The following is a 16,596-nucleotide window of genomic DNA, read 5'->3' on the forward strand; positions in this document are numbered from 1 at the left end:
AGATGAGTTAAAGAATTTTAGGGGGAAAGCCACATCAAAAGACCAGACTCCCTTAATAAGCAATTTAAAGGAAAAATCAAAAAGTTAAGATCATATGAGGAGTCACAACAGCCCAAAGAACAAAGTAAGCAATTCAGCATCACTCAAAAGTTTTACTCCAGGGACTTGAAAAGTAAGAAAAGATAGAGACTGAAAGTTTTATGAATAAATCACATTGAACCAATGGATGAAGAAAAAGAAATGACTTGTCTTATATCTTTACCACATTAAGCATAAAGATATAAAAGAAAAGGCTTTTGCTGAATATGTTAAAAGACTTAATAACTAGTCAAAACAAGTCAAAGTTGGTTTTGAGTATATTAGAAGGTACAGCAAGTTGAAGTTGGGGGCTATTTTTGCCCCCTTTTTTGTATCCTCATCATTCAATATAGAATCTGACACATAGTTAATCCATGTTAATGTTTGTTAATGGAAATAAAAGTGAAAAAAAATTGCATGAATACAATTAACACAATTTGGATAAGAATGGAAGTGGTCCATTGAGAAGAAACACTGGGTCAAACATTTAAAATAAGTACCCCAAAATTAAGTTGTACAAGGTGACACAGTGGATAGAACACCAAGTCTCAATTCAGGAAGACTCATCTTCTAGTTATGTGACTTAACCTTGTTTGCCTCAGTTTCTTCATCTGTAAATGAGCTAGAGAAGAAAATGGTAGTCCACTCCAGTACCTTTGCCAAAAAAATTCCAACTGAGGTCATGAAGAGCTGGATACAACTAAAATGACTGAACAACATATAGACAAAAATAGGTAAGACCAAAAGTCATTCTTCACTAATGTGGTCAAAGGATATGAATGAAGACTTCTCAAAAGAAGATTTACAAACCATTTACAATCCCAATCACCACCAATAAGAGAAATATAAAGTAAAACAACCATTAGATTGTATCCTGACGGGAAAATCCAAGAAAGAGTCATATAGATTTATTTTTCCAGCCCTGGTTGGCAGAAGGAGACACTGTGGTCAATGAAGATGGAACCAGGATCATGGTGTATGGAACAATCAAACACAGAGAAAGACTGTGCACTAGAATACATGGAGATGCCAGGTCCATGCTGAGGTGCAAAGATGGGAGCATTTGCCAGCTGGCAGTTACCCACTATGCAATGTCAAGTCATAGATCTAAGGCAGACTGGGAGGGTACTTGTGCCTATGGGTAGTATCTGGGGATAAGGAGCATTAGTTAACCCTAGGCTTAGAAAGAAGCAAATTTGGAAGTACATGGCAATTTTAAGCTTCAATTCTCAACAGCAGAGCGGAGTCTCATTTCATTTTCCTCTCAGTCAGAAATCTGTAGAGGAATAATCAAGGTACAGATTCCTGACCAAAGGGGATCCTAAAATTCTATTGCTCTGAACCAATAGAGTTTCCCAGCAGATAAGATAGAAACTTATCCCAGCAGTAGTCTGCTGGTATTCAGACAAAAATTAGCAGAGCTCAAACTATGGGAAAGATGGTCAGACTTTGCCCAGGATTGGACTAATTTGGCAGCATTGAAAAGTTTGCAGATCCTCAGTCTGAGTTCTTCTTGAAAATCTGGCATAACACAATACTCAATACCCCAAGAGAACAGAACCATGCTCCCTTCCAAGGAGTCCAGTTTTAATTACAAGTCCAAAGTCAGGATACAGACTGGAAAAAAGAACAAACAGAAAACAAGCCCCACTAATAAAAGCTATTATGGTGGCAGAGATGCTCAAGAAATAAAACTAGACCAAGAGAAGCAAAGCCTCAAAGGAAAACACAGCTTGGGCACAAATTCAATTAAAATTCTTAAAGCAAGAGTTAAAAGAAAAGAGTTGATTTTTTTTAACAAATGAAATGAATCTTGAATATTTGAATATCTAAGAACAATATCCTTATCAAATCTATAGCACCTTTGCAAAGGTAAATGGCCAAGGTGAACCCCAGGTATAAATTTTGAAATCTTCAGACTTTGGGGAGTTTTAACTTCTGTGACTCCTGATCTTACAGGAGCAGCTTGGGTGGAACCTACAAAATATCTGTCTTTTAGACCTTTTATTTCCTCAAGATGAGAGCCTTCTGTCCCCACAGGGAAGAAAGGAAGGAAGGAAGGAAGGAAGGAAGGAAGGAAGGAAGGAAGGAAGGAAGGAAGGAAGGAAGGAAGGAAGGAAGGAAGGAAGGAGGGAAAGGAGAAGGAAAGAAGATGCATCTTTATTTTTAAATGTATATAAGAGAACAGAAGGAAGACCCAAAAGAATCACAGTCAATGATGGAAGCTTTGAAAATTACACACTGAATTTATTATATATTATATAATTTAAAAAGAAAAGCAACCTATGTGTGTGTACATAAATACATGTGTATGTATTTACCAATCTATCTTAATCTATCTATAATCCACAGGTTAATGCAGATTTTTTCAGTTCTGTTTCATATTAGATATAAAGATAGAGATATAGATGATATAGATGATATAGATATAGATATAGATATAGATATAGATATAGATATAGATGTAGATGTAGATGTAGATGTAGATGTAGATGTAGATGTAGATATAGATATGATATAGATATACACATATATATCCATTTTATTTGGTGTTTAAGTTCAAATAAAAATAAATACACTGAAAAATATGAAATAGGATCAAATATACAAGGAAGTGAAAAATGGCAGTTCTTGAGTGACTAGAGGTGGGTGTGGAGACTAACTAGTGAAGGATCTTGTTCCTTAACAACAGAGTAAGTTATGATTAGGTTACTAAATTTGGAATATATGGAAATCCACAGTTATATAAGAATTATAGAATATTAAAATAAGAAAGGATCACTGAGGTCATCTAATGTGACATAACGCTGAACTTTCCCTTTCATTTTATAGAGGAAGAAAGTGGCATCAAATGCATCATGTCCCCATCTCCACATCCTCTCTACCTTCAATCCAGTTTTAGAGATCAAGGTGGTCTCTTCTTGCCCCCTGTATACTTATGCCCTTGGTGATAGGATCCTCTTGCCTCTTCCTTTTTATCCCCAATTTGGTCAATTCTGTTTTTGTTTGTTTGTTTTAATTTATTTATTTTCATCCATATGCACATGTATATTTTTAAGTTATAAAATTTCCTTCCACTTTCCCTCAGTGGCAAACAGTCAGGTTAGCATTGTACATGCATATTTTGCTAAACATTTTTACAAATTAGTAATTTTCCACATGAGGAATTAGGATTAAGGGAAAGAGATACATAAAGAGCTAATTTTTATAAAGGGTTCATCAGATTCAGTGTTGTGTGTGTGTGTGTGTGTGTGTGTGTGTGTGTGTGTGTCCATTTTATTTTTTTTTCTTTCTCTGGATAGGGATAATATGATCCATAGCCAGTCTAATACAGCTGTCCTATCCTCTGGACTGCCTAGAGGAGCTGTTCCATCAAGGTTGTTCATCTCATAATGTTGTTGATATGTAAATTGTTCTCTTGGTTCTACTTCCCTTGCTCAGCATCAGATCCTGTAAGTCATTCCATGCTTCTCTAGAGTCTGAAATTTGTGGTTTCTTATAGCACAATAGTATTCCATAGTATTCATGTACCATAATTTGTTTAGACATTCCTCAATTGATGGGCATCTCCTTAATTTCCAATTTTTTACCACTACAAAAAGAGTTGCTATGAATATTTTGGAACATGTAGGACTTTTCCTTTATAATTTCTTCTGGATATAAACCTAGAAATTGGAATCACCAGGTTAAAGGGTATGAACAGATTTATTGCTCTTTGGGCATAGTTCCATATTGCCCTCCACAAAGACTGGATCTGTTCACAACTCCACCATCAAGGTACCAATCCTCCAACATTCTCTCTTACATTGATCTTCTTCCCTTTTTCTCATCTTGGCCAATCTAATAGGCGTGAGATGATATCTCATTGTTGTTTTAATTTGCATTTCTCTAATCAATAATGATTTGGAGCATTTTTTCATATGATTATATATAGCTTTAATTTCTTCATTTGAAAACTGTCTGTTCATATCCTTTGACCATTTATAAATTGAGGAATGACTTGTGACCCTACAAATTTGATGCAATTCTCTATATGTGTTAGAAATGAGACCTTCATCAGAACTCCTAGATGTGAACATTGTTTCCTAGCTTTCTGCTTTCCTTTGAATCTTGACTATTGGTTTTATTAGCGCAAAAACTTTTTAATATAATCAAAATCATTCATTTTACAGTTTATAATGTGCTCTAATTCTTGTTTGATCATAAATTTATCCCCTTTCAATAGATTTGATAAAGTATTTCTTAGTCTATTAATTTATCTTTGGTATCACTCTTTAGGTCTAAATCCTGTACCCATTTTGACCTTATTTTGGTATAGGGTGTGAGATGTGGATCTATGCGTAGGTTTTGCCATACTATTTTCCAGTTTTCCCAATAATTTTTGTCAAATAGTGAGTTCTAATTCCAGAAATTGATGTCTTTGAGTTTGTCAAATAGTAGATTGCTGTAGGCATTTACTGCAACTTCTTTTGAACCTATCGGAATCCACTAATCCATTACTCTGTTTCTTAACTAGTACCAGACAATTTTGATGACTGTTGCTTTATAGTATAGTTTTATATCTGGTAGAGCTAGGACACCTTCCTTTACATTTTTTTTTTCATGAGTTCCCTTGCTATTCTTGCCCTTTTGTTGTTCCAGATGAATTTTGTTACTATTTTTTCTAGCTCAATAAAGTAGTTATTTGGTAGTTTGATTGGTGTGTCACTGAATAAGTAATTTAATTTGGGTAGAATTCTCATTTTTATTATATTAGCTTGACCTAATCATGAGCATTTGGCATTTTTCCAATTATTTAGATTCTGACTTTATTTGGGTGAGAAGTGCTTTATAATTGTGTTCATATAGTTTCTGGGTTCATCTTGGGAGATAGATTCCCATGCATTTAATGTTATCTATAGTTATTTTAAATGGAATTTCTCTTTCTATCTCTTGTTCTTAGATTTGTTGTTCAAATATAGAAATGTTGATGATTTATGTGGGTGTATTTTATATCCTGCTACTTTGCTGAATTTATTATTTCAAGGAGTTGGGGTTTTTTTTGCTTTTTTTTTTTTTAGGTTTTTGCAAGGCAAATGGGGTTAAGTGGCTTGCCCAAGGCCACACAGCTAGGTAATTATTAAGTGTCTGAGACCAGATTTGAACCCAGGTACTCCTGACTCCAAGGCCAGTGCTTTATACACTATGCCACCTAGCTGCCCCTTTAAGGAGTTTTTAAGCTGATTTTCTCAGGTTCCTAGAGATGGTACATCTAGAATATACCATCATATCATCTGCAAAGAGTGAAAGTTTTGCTTCCTCATTATCAATTCTGGTTCCTTCAATTTCTTTTTCTTCTCTTATTGCTGCTGCTAGCATTTCTAGTACTATATTGAATAGTAATTGTGATAATGGGCATCCTTGTTTCACCCCTGATTTTAATGAAAATACTGCAAGTTTATTATCATTACATATAACATTTGTTGATGATTTTTAGATAGATACTATTTATTACTTTAAGGAAAACTCCATTTATTACTGTATTTTCTAGTGTTTTTTTAAGTATGAATGGATGTTGCATTTTGTCAAAGACTGTTTCAGCATCTATTGAGATAATCATATGATTTCTGTTGGTTTTGCTATTGATATATTTAATTATGTTGAATGTTTTCCTGATGTTGAACCATTCCTGCCTACCTGGTATAAATCCAACCTGATCATGGTGTATTATTCTAGTAATAACTTGCTGTAGTCTCATTGCTAAAATTTTATTTAAGATTTTTGCATCAATATTCATTAGGGAGATTGGTCTATAATTTTCTTTGTCTGCTTTGGTTCTTCCTGGTTTAGGTATTAGCACCATGTTGTTGTCATAAAAGGAGTTTGGCAGAACTCCTTCCTATACTATTTTTTTAATAGTTTGTGTAGAATAGGAATTAATTGTTCCTTAAATGTTTGGTAGAATTCACTTGCAAATCCATCCTGACCTGGAGACTTTTCCTTAGGGAATTTATTGATGGTTTCTTCAGTTTCTTTTTTTTCTGAAATGGTCTTATTTAAGTAATTTATTTCCTCTTCTATTAATCTAGGAAGTTTGTATTTTTATTAATATTCATCCATTTCTTTCAACTTACCCAATTTATTGGCATATCGTTCAGCAAAAGTAGCTCTGAATTAACTCTTTAATTTCCTCCTCATTGGCAGTTAGTTCACCCACTGGTAATCTGGTTATCTTCTTTCTTTTTTAAAAATCAGATTAAGCAAAGGTTTGTCTATTTTATTGGCTTTTTCATAAAACCAGCTCTTGGCTTTCTCGATTTTAATTTTATTAATTTCTCCATTTTCAGAGTTTCTAATTTAGTATTTTATTGGGGATCTTTAATTTGTTCTTTTTCTAGCTTTTTTATTTGCATACTCAATTCATTGATCTCCTCTTTATTTTATTCATAAAGATATTTAGAGATACAAAGTTTCCCCTCAAAACTGCCTTGGCTGCATCCCAATAATGATGTCTCATTGTCATTTTTTGGATAAAATTATTGATTATTTCTATTATTTGCTGTTTGATCCACCTATTATTTAAGATAAAGTTATTTAATTTCCAATTTGTTCTTGGTTTATCTTTCCATGACCCTTTATTACATGTAATTTTTATTGCATCATGGTCTGAGAAGTGTGTATTTATTATTCTTGCCTTTCTGCATTTGATTACAAGGTTTTTGTGCCCTAGTTCATGGTCAGTTTTGGTATAGATGCCATGTACTACCATCTCTCACCTCTTCCAAGACCTAGTTTCAACAAGGCATGGCTCTAGTTTTCAATATCTCCTTCTTTACTATTTCCTCTCCTGCCTCTAAAAATGTTTTGTCCTTACGTATAATAAAAATAAAAAATAAAAAATAACCAAACAAAACCCAAACAAATTCCATTATGAATTCAAAAGCTTAGGTCATCTTTTGCATTCCTTTTACTACTAAACTTTTAGAAAAGTAGCCTACCTTTGTTATCTCACTCTCCTCTCCACCATTCACTTCTTAGATACTTGTGGTCTTGCTTTAATGCCACAAATGACCTCATCCAATAGAATGACCTCTTCTCTGCAAAGCATTTTGTACTATTGACCACTCTCCCTTTCTCAGTATTCTCTCTTCCATACAAGCATGAATTTAGCATGAGAAGGAACCCTAGACACCATCTACTCTAATTCTCTCATTTTACAGAAGAGGAACTGAGATATGAAGAAGTTAAAGTGACTTAACCAAAATCACATAGCCAGTGTGTGTCAAAGACTGAACTCAAACTCGGGTCTTTCTGATCCTGAAGGCCCCTCCCCCGACCTCTCTGTCAACTGCCTCATGCCAGAATTCTATAAATCATGACAAACATTTACTAAGCATACATTATGAACCAGGCCCTATATAGGCACTGATAATACAAAGACAAAAAGGAAACAATCCCACCCTCAAGGAGCTTATGTCCCATTGGTGTAGACCAGTGGTGTCATCCTCAAATAGAAACAGAGGCCATGAATTCATATATAAGGATTTCTTCAGGCCATCTATGTTTTATTGGAGTTTTATTTATTTTATTAAACACTTCCTAATTACATTTTATTCAGATTCAGGTTGTATTAAGGAATGTTACAAACTACATGATTCATCTTTGGATCTTTGGTACAGACATGTACACATATTAACACTGACAAAATATTTGTGGAATACAAATAAAACAATTTTGAGAGAGATAATAGCTCCTTATGGGATGAAGGGAAGCTTCTCCGAGAAGGTGGAATTTGAATCGAGCTTTGAAAGAACCTAGAGCTTCCAAGATGGTGGATTAAGAAGGTAGGGTTTTCCAGAGAAGAGCTGTACAAACGGGCATGGAGTGGGGAGGCTTAATATCATGTGTGAGACTCTACAAAGGTCAGTTTAACTGGATCAAAGAGTATATAAAGGGGAATAATGTATAATAAATCTGAAAAGGTAGGTAGGGAGAGGTGAAAGGCTTTAAATATCACTTAGAAGATTTTATATTTGGTCCTAGAAGCAATAGTCAATGGAGTTTATTGAGCAGAAGAGGGACATGATCAAACTTCAGGAACATAACTATCAGCTGCATGGATGAGATGTGGGGTGCCCTACGACCAGAGCCTATACCTCAAGAATCTGAACCAGCAATAATTATATATTTATAATACTTCAGGCAACACAAAGTTGTACATCCTGTATACCCTGAGTCCTCAGAGCAGTAGCCACCATTGAGTTTTGAACTATGGACAAAAAGAGCGAGGGTCACTGTGTCATTGTTTGCCTTGGACTCACAGAGTCCCATGTCCAATAGTATGGTACCATGGAAAAGGTCCCGCATTTGAAGTGAGAAGATCCAGGTTCCAACCCTAACTATCACTGATTACCTTGAGGAAATAGCTTCATCTCTCTGGAAGATGGTTCTCTCATGTGTAAATTGAAGGGGTGTCAGTTGACTTTCTTTTCATTCTAAAGTTTTGTTTCTATGATGGAAACAAATCTAAGAAGAAAATGACATGAGGAAGCATGGAACAGTTAGCAAGATATGAGCAGTATCCTGGGAATTTATGTAACTGGATAAATTCTGCCCTTTGGTCTTGTCTTATTGTTGACCTATCATATCACAAATGAAACTTAATAGAAACTCAGCTTCTTGGTGTTACTCTTACTCCATCACTCCCAGGACCCTTGCCCCAGTTCAGACCCTCATAAACCCTTATCTAGCTTATTGCAATTGCCTCCTTTTTATCTCTCTGTCTTATACCTCACTCCATTTCAGTCAAAACCACAGGTTTGGGCATATTAGTCCCCTGCTCTATAAACTGTAATATCTCTCTATTACTCCTAGAATAAAATACTAATTCTTCTGTTTGGAATTTAAAGTTCTTCACAAGCTGGCTTCAAACTATTTCCAGGTTTATTATATATTTTCCTACCCTTTGTGCATTCTTCTGTCCATTCTAGCTGGCTTTCTTTGCTGTTCCTCACGCATGACCTTCCAGCACACACTTTTTCTTTTTTAATTTATTTTTTATTCTCATTTTGTACAAATGTTTTTTACATTAATAAAATATTCTTGTTTACAAGTAAACAAAATACCCCTTCTTCCCCCATGAATACAGATAGACTTGCTTGGGCGAAAAAAGTAAAGAGGAGAGAAAAAAAAATTAAAATAAAAAAATAATAGTAATAATTGTAGGTATGGCCAGGTGACACAATGGACGAAGCACCAGCCCTGGAGCCATGAGCACCCAAGCCCATATCCAGCCTCGTAAACCCAACAATCACCCAGCTATGTGACATGCAAGCTCCCCGATCCCCACTGCCCTGCAAAAACCAAAAAGAAGAAAAAAAAAGACCCAAAATAAAATAAAATAGTAATACTATTAGGGGTGGCTGGGTGGCAGACAGAGCATTGGCCCTTGAGCCAGGAGCACCTGGGTCCAAATCCAGCCCCAGACACCCAAAGATCACCCTGCTATGTGGCCCCAGGCAGGCCACCCAGCCCCACTTGCCCTGCACGGTCCCCCAAATAATAATAACAAAAAAATGTGCTTGAGTCTTTGTTCCAACACCAACAACTCTGTCATGGGTGGATCTCATTATTTATGATAAGTCCATCACAAAAGTTACTTCCATATTTTTCCAACGTTGCCATTGCTGATCGCAACTCCCTCCTTTTTTATTTCTCCACTACCATGTACTCTATTTTCTCTCTCCTTTCACTCTGACTCTGCTGTAGGGTCGTTGACTGGCTCAGCAGACAGATCCCTGGTCCTGGGGCCAAGAAGCCCTAAGGCCCCATACCACCCCTTAGGCCCAGAATCTACCTGGCCCCATGGTCCCAGACAGGCCATCCAATCCCAGCCACTTGCAAGAAGTAAAAAAGAAAATGTGTTATATCTGACTGCTCTCCCCCCATGGTCCATCCTTTCCTTCATCACTCACATCCCCACCCCTTCCCCCTGCTCCCCCCTCCTTCTTACTCCAGATGTCTATACCCCATTGAGTATATATGCTGTTTCCTCTCCTAGCCACCTCTGAAGAGAGCAAAGATTCCCTCATTCCCCCTTGCCTCTCCCCTTCCATATCATTGCAATAGCTCATTGTAATAAAAAAAATTTTATGTGAAATATCTTGGACTATTCCCCCTCTCCTTTTTCTTTCTCCCATTCCATTTCCCCTTTTTTCTATTGAATCCATTTTTACACCATATTTTATCTTCGAATTCAGCTTTCTCCTGTGCTTCAAATATAAAAGCTCTCTCTACCTGCTCTATTAACTGAGAAGGTTCATATGAGTATTATCAGTGTCATTTTTCTATGCAGGAATACATGCAGTTCATCATCATTAAGTCCCTCATATTTTCCCCTTCTCCTCCACTCTCTATGCTTCACCTGAGTCCTGTATCTGAAGATCAAACCTTCTGTTCAGCTCTGGCCATTCTAAAAGGAACTTCTGAAATTTCCCTGGCTCATTGAAAGTCCATCTTTTTTCCTGGAAGAGGACATTCAGCCTTGCTGGGTAGTTCATTCTTGGCTGCATTCTAAGCTCTTTTGCCTTCTGGTTTATTATATTCCAAGCCCTACGAGCTTCCAATGTAGTTGCTGCTAAGTCCTGTGTGATCCTGACTGCAGCTCCACGATATTTGAACTGTGTCCTTCTGGCTGCTTGTAATATTTTCTCTTTGACTTGGGAGTTCTGGAACTTGGCTATAATATTCCTAGGGATTGGTTTTTTGGGATCTCTTTCTCGGGGGGATCATTGGATTCTCTCCATTTCTATTTTGCCCTCTGCTTCTAGAATATCAGGGCAATTTTCCTGTAGTAATTCTTTGAAAATGATGTCAAGGCTCTTTTCCTGATCATGACTTTCAGGTATTCCAATTATTTTTAAATTATCTTTCCTAAGTCTGTTTTCCATATCAGTTGTTTTTTCAATGAGATAGTTCACATTTTCTTCTAATTTTTCATTATTTTGGTTTTGACGTATTGATTCCTGATTTCTGTTAAATTCATCAATCTCCCTGAATTCTATTCTTTGTCTGAAGGATTTGTTTTCCTCAGAGAGTTTTCTTATCTCTTTTTCCATCTGGCCAATTTTGCTTTTTAAGGCATTCTTCTCCTCAATCACTTTTTGAACTGTTTTATCCATTTGACCTAAGCTGGTTTTTAGCATGCTATTTTCTTCAGCATTTTTTTGGATTTCCTTGACTAAGCTGCTGACTTCATTTTCATGTTTTTCCTGCATCTCTCTCCTTTCTTTTCCCAGTTTTTCTTCCAGCTCCCTCATTTGATTTTCAAAGCCTTTTTTGAGCTCTATCATAGCCTGAGCCCAATTTCTGTTTTTCTTGGAGGTTTTAGATGCAGGAACTTGTGCTTCCTCATCTTCAGACTGAGTATTTTGATCCTTCTTGGGCTCATTTGCAAAATATTTCTCAATAGTCTTCCTTTTGTTTCTCTGCTTGCTCATTTTCCCAGCCTGGGCCTGGTTTGGGGTGCTTCCTGAGCTTTTGGGACACTCCCACAAGGGTCTCAGTGTGTGGGGCTCTGTCCTCCCTCCTGGTCTGTGAATGACCATAAGCACTTCCCTCTGCCACAGGGCTGAGGTGGGGGGGGGGTCCTGCTGTTCTATGGGGGGGCCTAGACTGGGATCAGGATCTGAATGTGGTCAGAGCCCCAGAGTCCTGTTCCTGGGGCTGAGGACAGAGCTGGGCAGTCTCTCTTCACTCCCCTCCCTCAGCTCAATGGGCTCATGCCCTGGGGGCTCCTGCTTACTGGCTCCGCCTGCTTCTGTTTCCAGGTCTGGGCAAAAGACCAAGCTTCTTGCTGTGTGCCCCGAGGGCTGGGCTCCATGTGCTCGCTCTGGCAGAGGTCCCCCACTGTTCCCCCACTTTGTGCCCGGTGCTCCTTGGGATGCAGCTCAGGACACTCCCCCACTGCTGTGAGCCACGGCTCCCAGCGCCCTGGGGCTGAAGTTCTTTCGCTCTGGCGGGCCACCCCTCTGGCGGGCCACCCCTCTGGCAGGCCGCCTCTCCAATCCCGGGGAGCAGAGCCTTTCTGCTACTGGGTCCCTTTGTGGGTTCTGTCTCTTGAAAGTTTAGTTAAGAGTCCTTAGCTGATGAGTTTTATCAGAGAGCTCCTAGACTGGATATCTTCTTGTGGCCATCTTGGCTCCGCCCCAGCACACACTTTTATGCCTTTGTTTAGTTATTCTCCATGTCTGGAATGCACTCTCCTCATTTTGAACTTTTAGAATTTCTGGTTGCCTTCAAAGCCCAGTCATTTGTTCTCATGTGGAGCCATGCTAGATTACCAGGTTAGAAAAAAATATTTTACCTGCAGATTTTTGAATTTCACTTTGGATAATACTTTCTACACTTGGATGAAACACCCTCAAATGTATAGATGGCATTTTTAAGTAAGTGTAACATATTGTACAGTTAGAATCCTGTTTTAAAAATTTTCATTGTGACATCCAGTCTAATGCAAAAAGACTAATTTTCCAGTCCTGATTACTGTTCAGCATAACTCTTCGGTTGAGTTAGACATAACACATTCTGTTGTCAACTTCCTTAAAGCCTAATGTTTCTATAAGTACCTGTTCACTTAGCAATCAACCTATTTAATGATGATTTTGTGCTTTCAGTGATGAATTAATGTAATTATTTTAAATACAGCATACATATTGAATATATGTGCTCAATGTTTTTTTTAAATAAAGTTTGATTAAAAAAACTAACAATCCTGTCTGAGAGCTGCCTCCTACATGAGGCCTTTCTTGATGCCACCAGATGCTAATGTCTTTCCTCAGAAATCAGGTTGCATTTATTCTATAACTACTTTACTACTGAACTTTTTAGAAAAGTAACCTATCTTTGTTATCTCACCTTCCTCTCCACCACTCACTTCTTAAACATTTGTAGTCTTGCTTTAAATTCTGCAAGTCTTTGAAACAAGTTTCTTTGATGCCACAAATGACCTCATCCAATAGAATGACCTCTTCTCTGCAAAGCATTTTGCAGTTGACCACCTTCTCTTTCACAGTATCTTCTCTTCCATAAAATCATGAATTTAGCATGAGAAGGAACCCTAGAGACCATCTAGATCTTGCTCTACTGTATACATAGTCTTTTCCCAAGGACTATAAACTCCAGGATGGCAGGGACTGTTTCATTTTTGTCTTTTTATTACAGCCCAGGGCCTGGACTATACTAGGTGCTTAATAAATGTTTGTTGATGGATTGAGTTTGAGTCCTGTTCAAGGGACTTGATGAGCTTTAAGGTTAAACTGTGGGGTCTTGGCCTTGCTGAGTCTCATTCTCTTCCTTTGTTAAGATTGACTATATAGCTCAGTGTGAAAGTACTTTAGACCTGGAGTCAGGAAGACTGAAGTTCAAATCTGACCTCAGAGAAGGACTGGTTGCCAAAGGACTAGCAAGTCCCCTCACTTATAAAATGGGGATGTTAATAATTGTCTCCCAGAGTTTTTTTTGAAGATTAAGTGAAATAATTTTTCAAAGTGCTACATAAATGCTCTGATGATAACAGCTATCTTCAGAGTGCTTTATAAGTTGTAAAGTTCTATATTAATATATAAAATTACTGAGTCTTGTAAACTAGGAGCTGATCTAGCTAATGAGCTGATGATAAATCTTGATGATTTCTGGTAACTCAGCTCCATATTGACAAGGTTTTTTATTTCCCTGCCTTGCCTTCCTTCTTCCCTCCCTCACCACAAAGATCATCCTGGTACCCTTCCTTGGCAAGTCCTAACCCTGTCCCCATCCCTGGAAGAGACCAAGTGGAAATGAACACTGTAGCAATCCCAGAGCTGTATACTATAACTATGAATTCATCAATTATGTGCTACCAAAGAGTGATGAATGGATGAAAGTATCAGAGTACTCTCTAAGAGAAGACTCTTTTGTAAAATGAGAGGAAAGACTCAAAAGTCTTTAAGGTTTTTCTTAGCTATAAACTTATACTCCTATCAACATTTTTTCTAGTTATGCATAGGCTAGATACTACAAGGACATATGCAGAGACACAAAGGAAGGCTTCTAGAATGATCTTCCATGGAAGATCTTTAATAAGTCATGGACTCATTAGCTAAATGTTAACTAAATTAAAATTAACTATATCAAAAAGTTGCCATCTGCATCCAGAGAAATGCTAAATAGAAATATGCATAGAATGATTTAACAAACATATGTATGAATGTATATTAATATAAATATTTTTGTGTCTGATGGTAGCCATCTCTAGGATGGTAATGAGAGAGGGAAGAAAAAAAGAAAAATAAGAAAAAAGAAATTTACATGACAACTTTATTATATATTTAAAAAGAATAGTGAGTTGTACATAATAGTCTTGCAGTTTCATGTGCAACAATCTTTTTTATTGTACTATGATATGGAAATGCTTGTTTTATTCCATAAATTAAAAATTAAATAAATAATGTTTTAAAAAAAAACCAAGGCTAGAAATCAAATCTATTAAGAAGGGAGGGAGGGACTGTGATCAGTAGAGGTAGTTTTGGACACTAGAAGAAGCAATGTATTTCAAGTCAGAGGACCTTAGTTTAAAAATCCTGCCTCTAGCCTTTACTCTCAGTATGATGACTCCTTGGGTCTGTTTCCTTCTCTGTGAAATAAGAGGCTTGCTTAGATGACCTTGAAAGTTCCTTATAGCTCTAAAGACTGCATGTCAATGGAGGGAATATCCCCATATAGATGAAATGACAGCTCTAGTACAACACACAATCCAACACAACACAACTACTATCCAACACCAAAGAGTTAACACTGAAAGTGATAGTTTTTTTTATTATATCATATTACTGACTAGAACGCCAGACATAGTGGATAGAAGTATAAAAATAACCCAATTCTTACAAATCACACTTTGCTGCTACAGTACTGAATTTTTAGTGGAGGTTGCAATTATAATACATTAAATAACAAATATCCTCAGGGAAGGATTTCAAAATGACAAACCAGGTGCTCAATGTTCATTGGTTTGCAAAGGGGAAGCAGGATGGTGGGGACCAACTTCCCAAAACACATCTTCTAATTGCAGGCTTAATTTATTTGAAAAGGTAATGAAACAAAAAAATTCACGTCAGCCCAGAGATTATCACATCATGTTCCTATTAAATGTGCAATCATGGAGGAGAGAAGCTCAGATTTGGAGAGGTGGAGTTGGGGGGGGGGGCAGGTGGAACAGGTGTACATGGAAGGGACAGAATAAGCATTTAACTAGTGACTTTGGCTATCAAGGTTGTTTTTGAAACCAAAGTCCCACAAACAGCTCTCCCATCTAAGTCATGCCTTGACTCACATTTATACTCTGGAGTGGAACACTTAACCCTGGAATTGTGACCCCATTGCAAGACAATGTTATTTTAATTAAACAAATTAATCAATATCTATGACTTTTATGGGTTATTATATCCTATTTCTTCGGGAGATCAGAAAGAAAAAATAAATGCATACATTTGCACAATTTTTATTAGGACACACAAAACCCAGAACATCTAATATGCATCTTTCTTTTTTTCTTTATCTCACTTTCTCCCTTCCTTTCTCTCTCTCTCTCTCCACATATGTGTGTATACATATACATATTTAACACACACCCTCATCTAATTGCTGTTTCCTCTTGGAGGAATGATTTATTAAGATGGATGAAAAAAGAAAATGTTCTTGTTATTTTTCCTCCTGAAAATTGTTGTAGTATGGGAAAGAAAGAATAATGTCTTTTATAGCAAATAAAACAAGCATTTGGCATTGGAATTCACATTCTTAAGAATTCAAATCTCAAAATCAACATACATACATGTACATATGTAAATTCATCACACAAAGAACAATTTTCCTGCTAACAGTTCATGTGTAAAAAACTAAATATGAGACCAATGGCTGAATCAGGTGGTCCTCAGATGTCCAAGGTCTTGCATATTTGGGAAGGGATAGGACATTTTGAGAAGAAAGCTCAGAGGAAAGTATCCACTGTCATCCTGTAAGTTTGAAGAGCACTGATCTATCCCCCAGAAGGGCCTAGAGCCTCAGCTCAACAAAGAAAAAGTATTGCTTGAATGATTGGAATCTAGCTTCCATTTTCTAATCTGAGCACTTCAATGAATCGTCCTCACCAAAATTTTAGGTGTTATTTTAATAATTTAGGACACTTTTTTAAGCTTTTTTAAATAATTTAAATAATGAACCAGTGTGTTGGGGTAAGATAAGCCAAGAGCACCTAAACTATACTATGTTGACTTCTTTTGGTTTTCTGAGCCAAGGTCCTAGAGTCCATATATACCAATGGACACAGTCACACAAGGAAAATGCCAAAGACGCGTAGGATAGGTTGTGGGGATAAAATAAAATATAAAATGATTTTTATTCTTAACATGGTCAGGGTTCTATGCCCAAATGAGTTGTGTCCCCTCCAAGGTAGTCACCCTGTGAGTGTACATTTATTTTAATGCTATTACCACTATACAAACTCAT

At 36.9% G+C, this 16,596-nt stretch overlaps 1 protein-coding gene across 1 annotated transcript in view; it reads right to left on the reverse strand.

Annotated features, from left to right (window-relative positions):
* MUC13 (mucin 13, cell surface associated) overlaps positions 1-8,424 on the reverse strand; it is a 49,367-nt gene extending 40,943 nt beyond the window's left edge. The window contains exons 1-2 of the mRNA XM_074211433.1: positions 8,288-8,424; positions 6,192-6,226 (exon numbers count right to left, since the gene is read on the reverse strand). Coding sequence (XP_074067534.1) covers positions 6,192-6,226; positions 8,288-8,424 — 172 coding nt within the window. The remainder of the gene's footprint in view (positions 1-6,191; positions 6,227-8,287) is intronic.
* Between the last annotated feature and the right edge of the window lie 8,172 nt (positions 8,425-16,596).

This window comes from Macrotis lagotis, chromosome 1 (assembly GCF_037893015.1).
Source record: "Macrotis lagotis isolate mMagLag1 chromosome 1, bilby.v1.9.chrom.fasta, whole genome shotgun sequence".
NCBI classification, from domain to species: domain Eukaryota; kingdom Metazoa; phylum Chordata; class Mammalia; order Peramelemorphia; family Peramelidae; genus Macrotis; species Macrotis lagotis.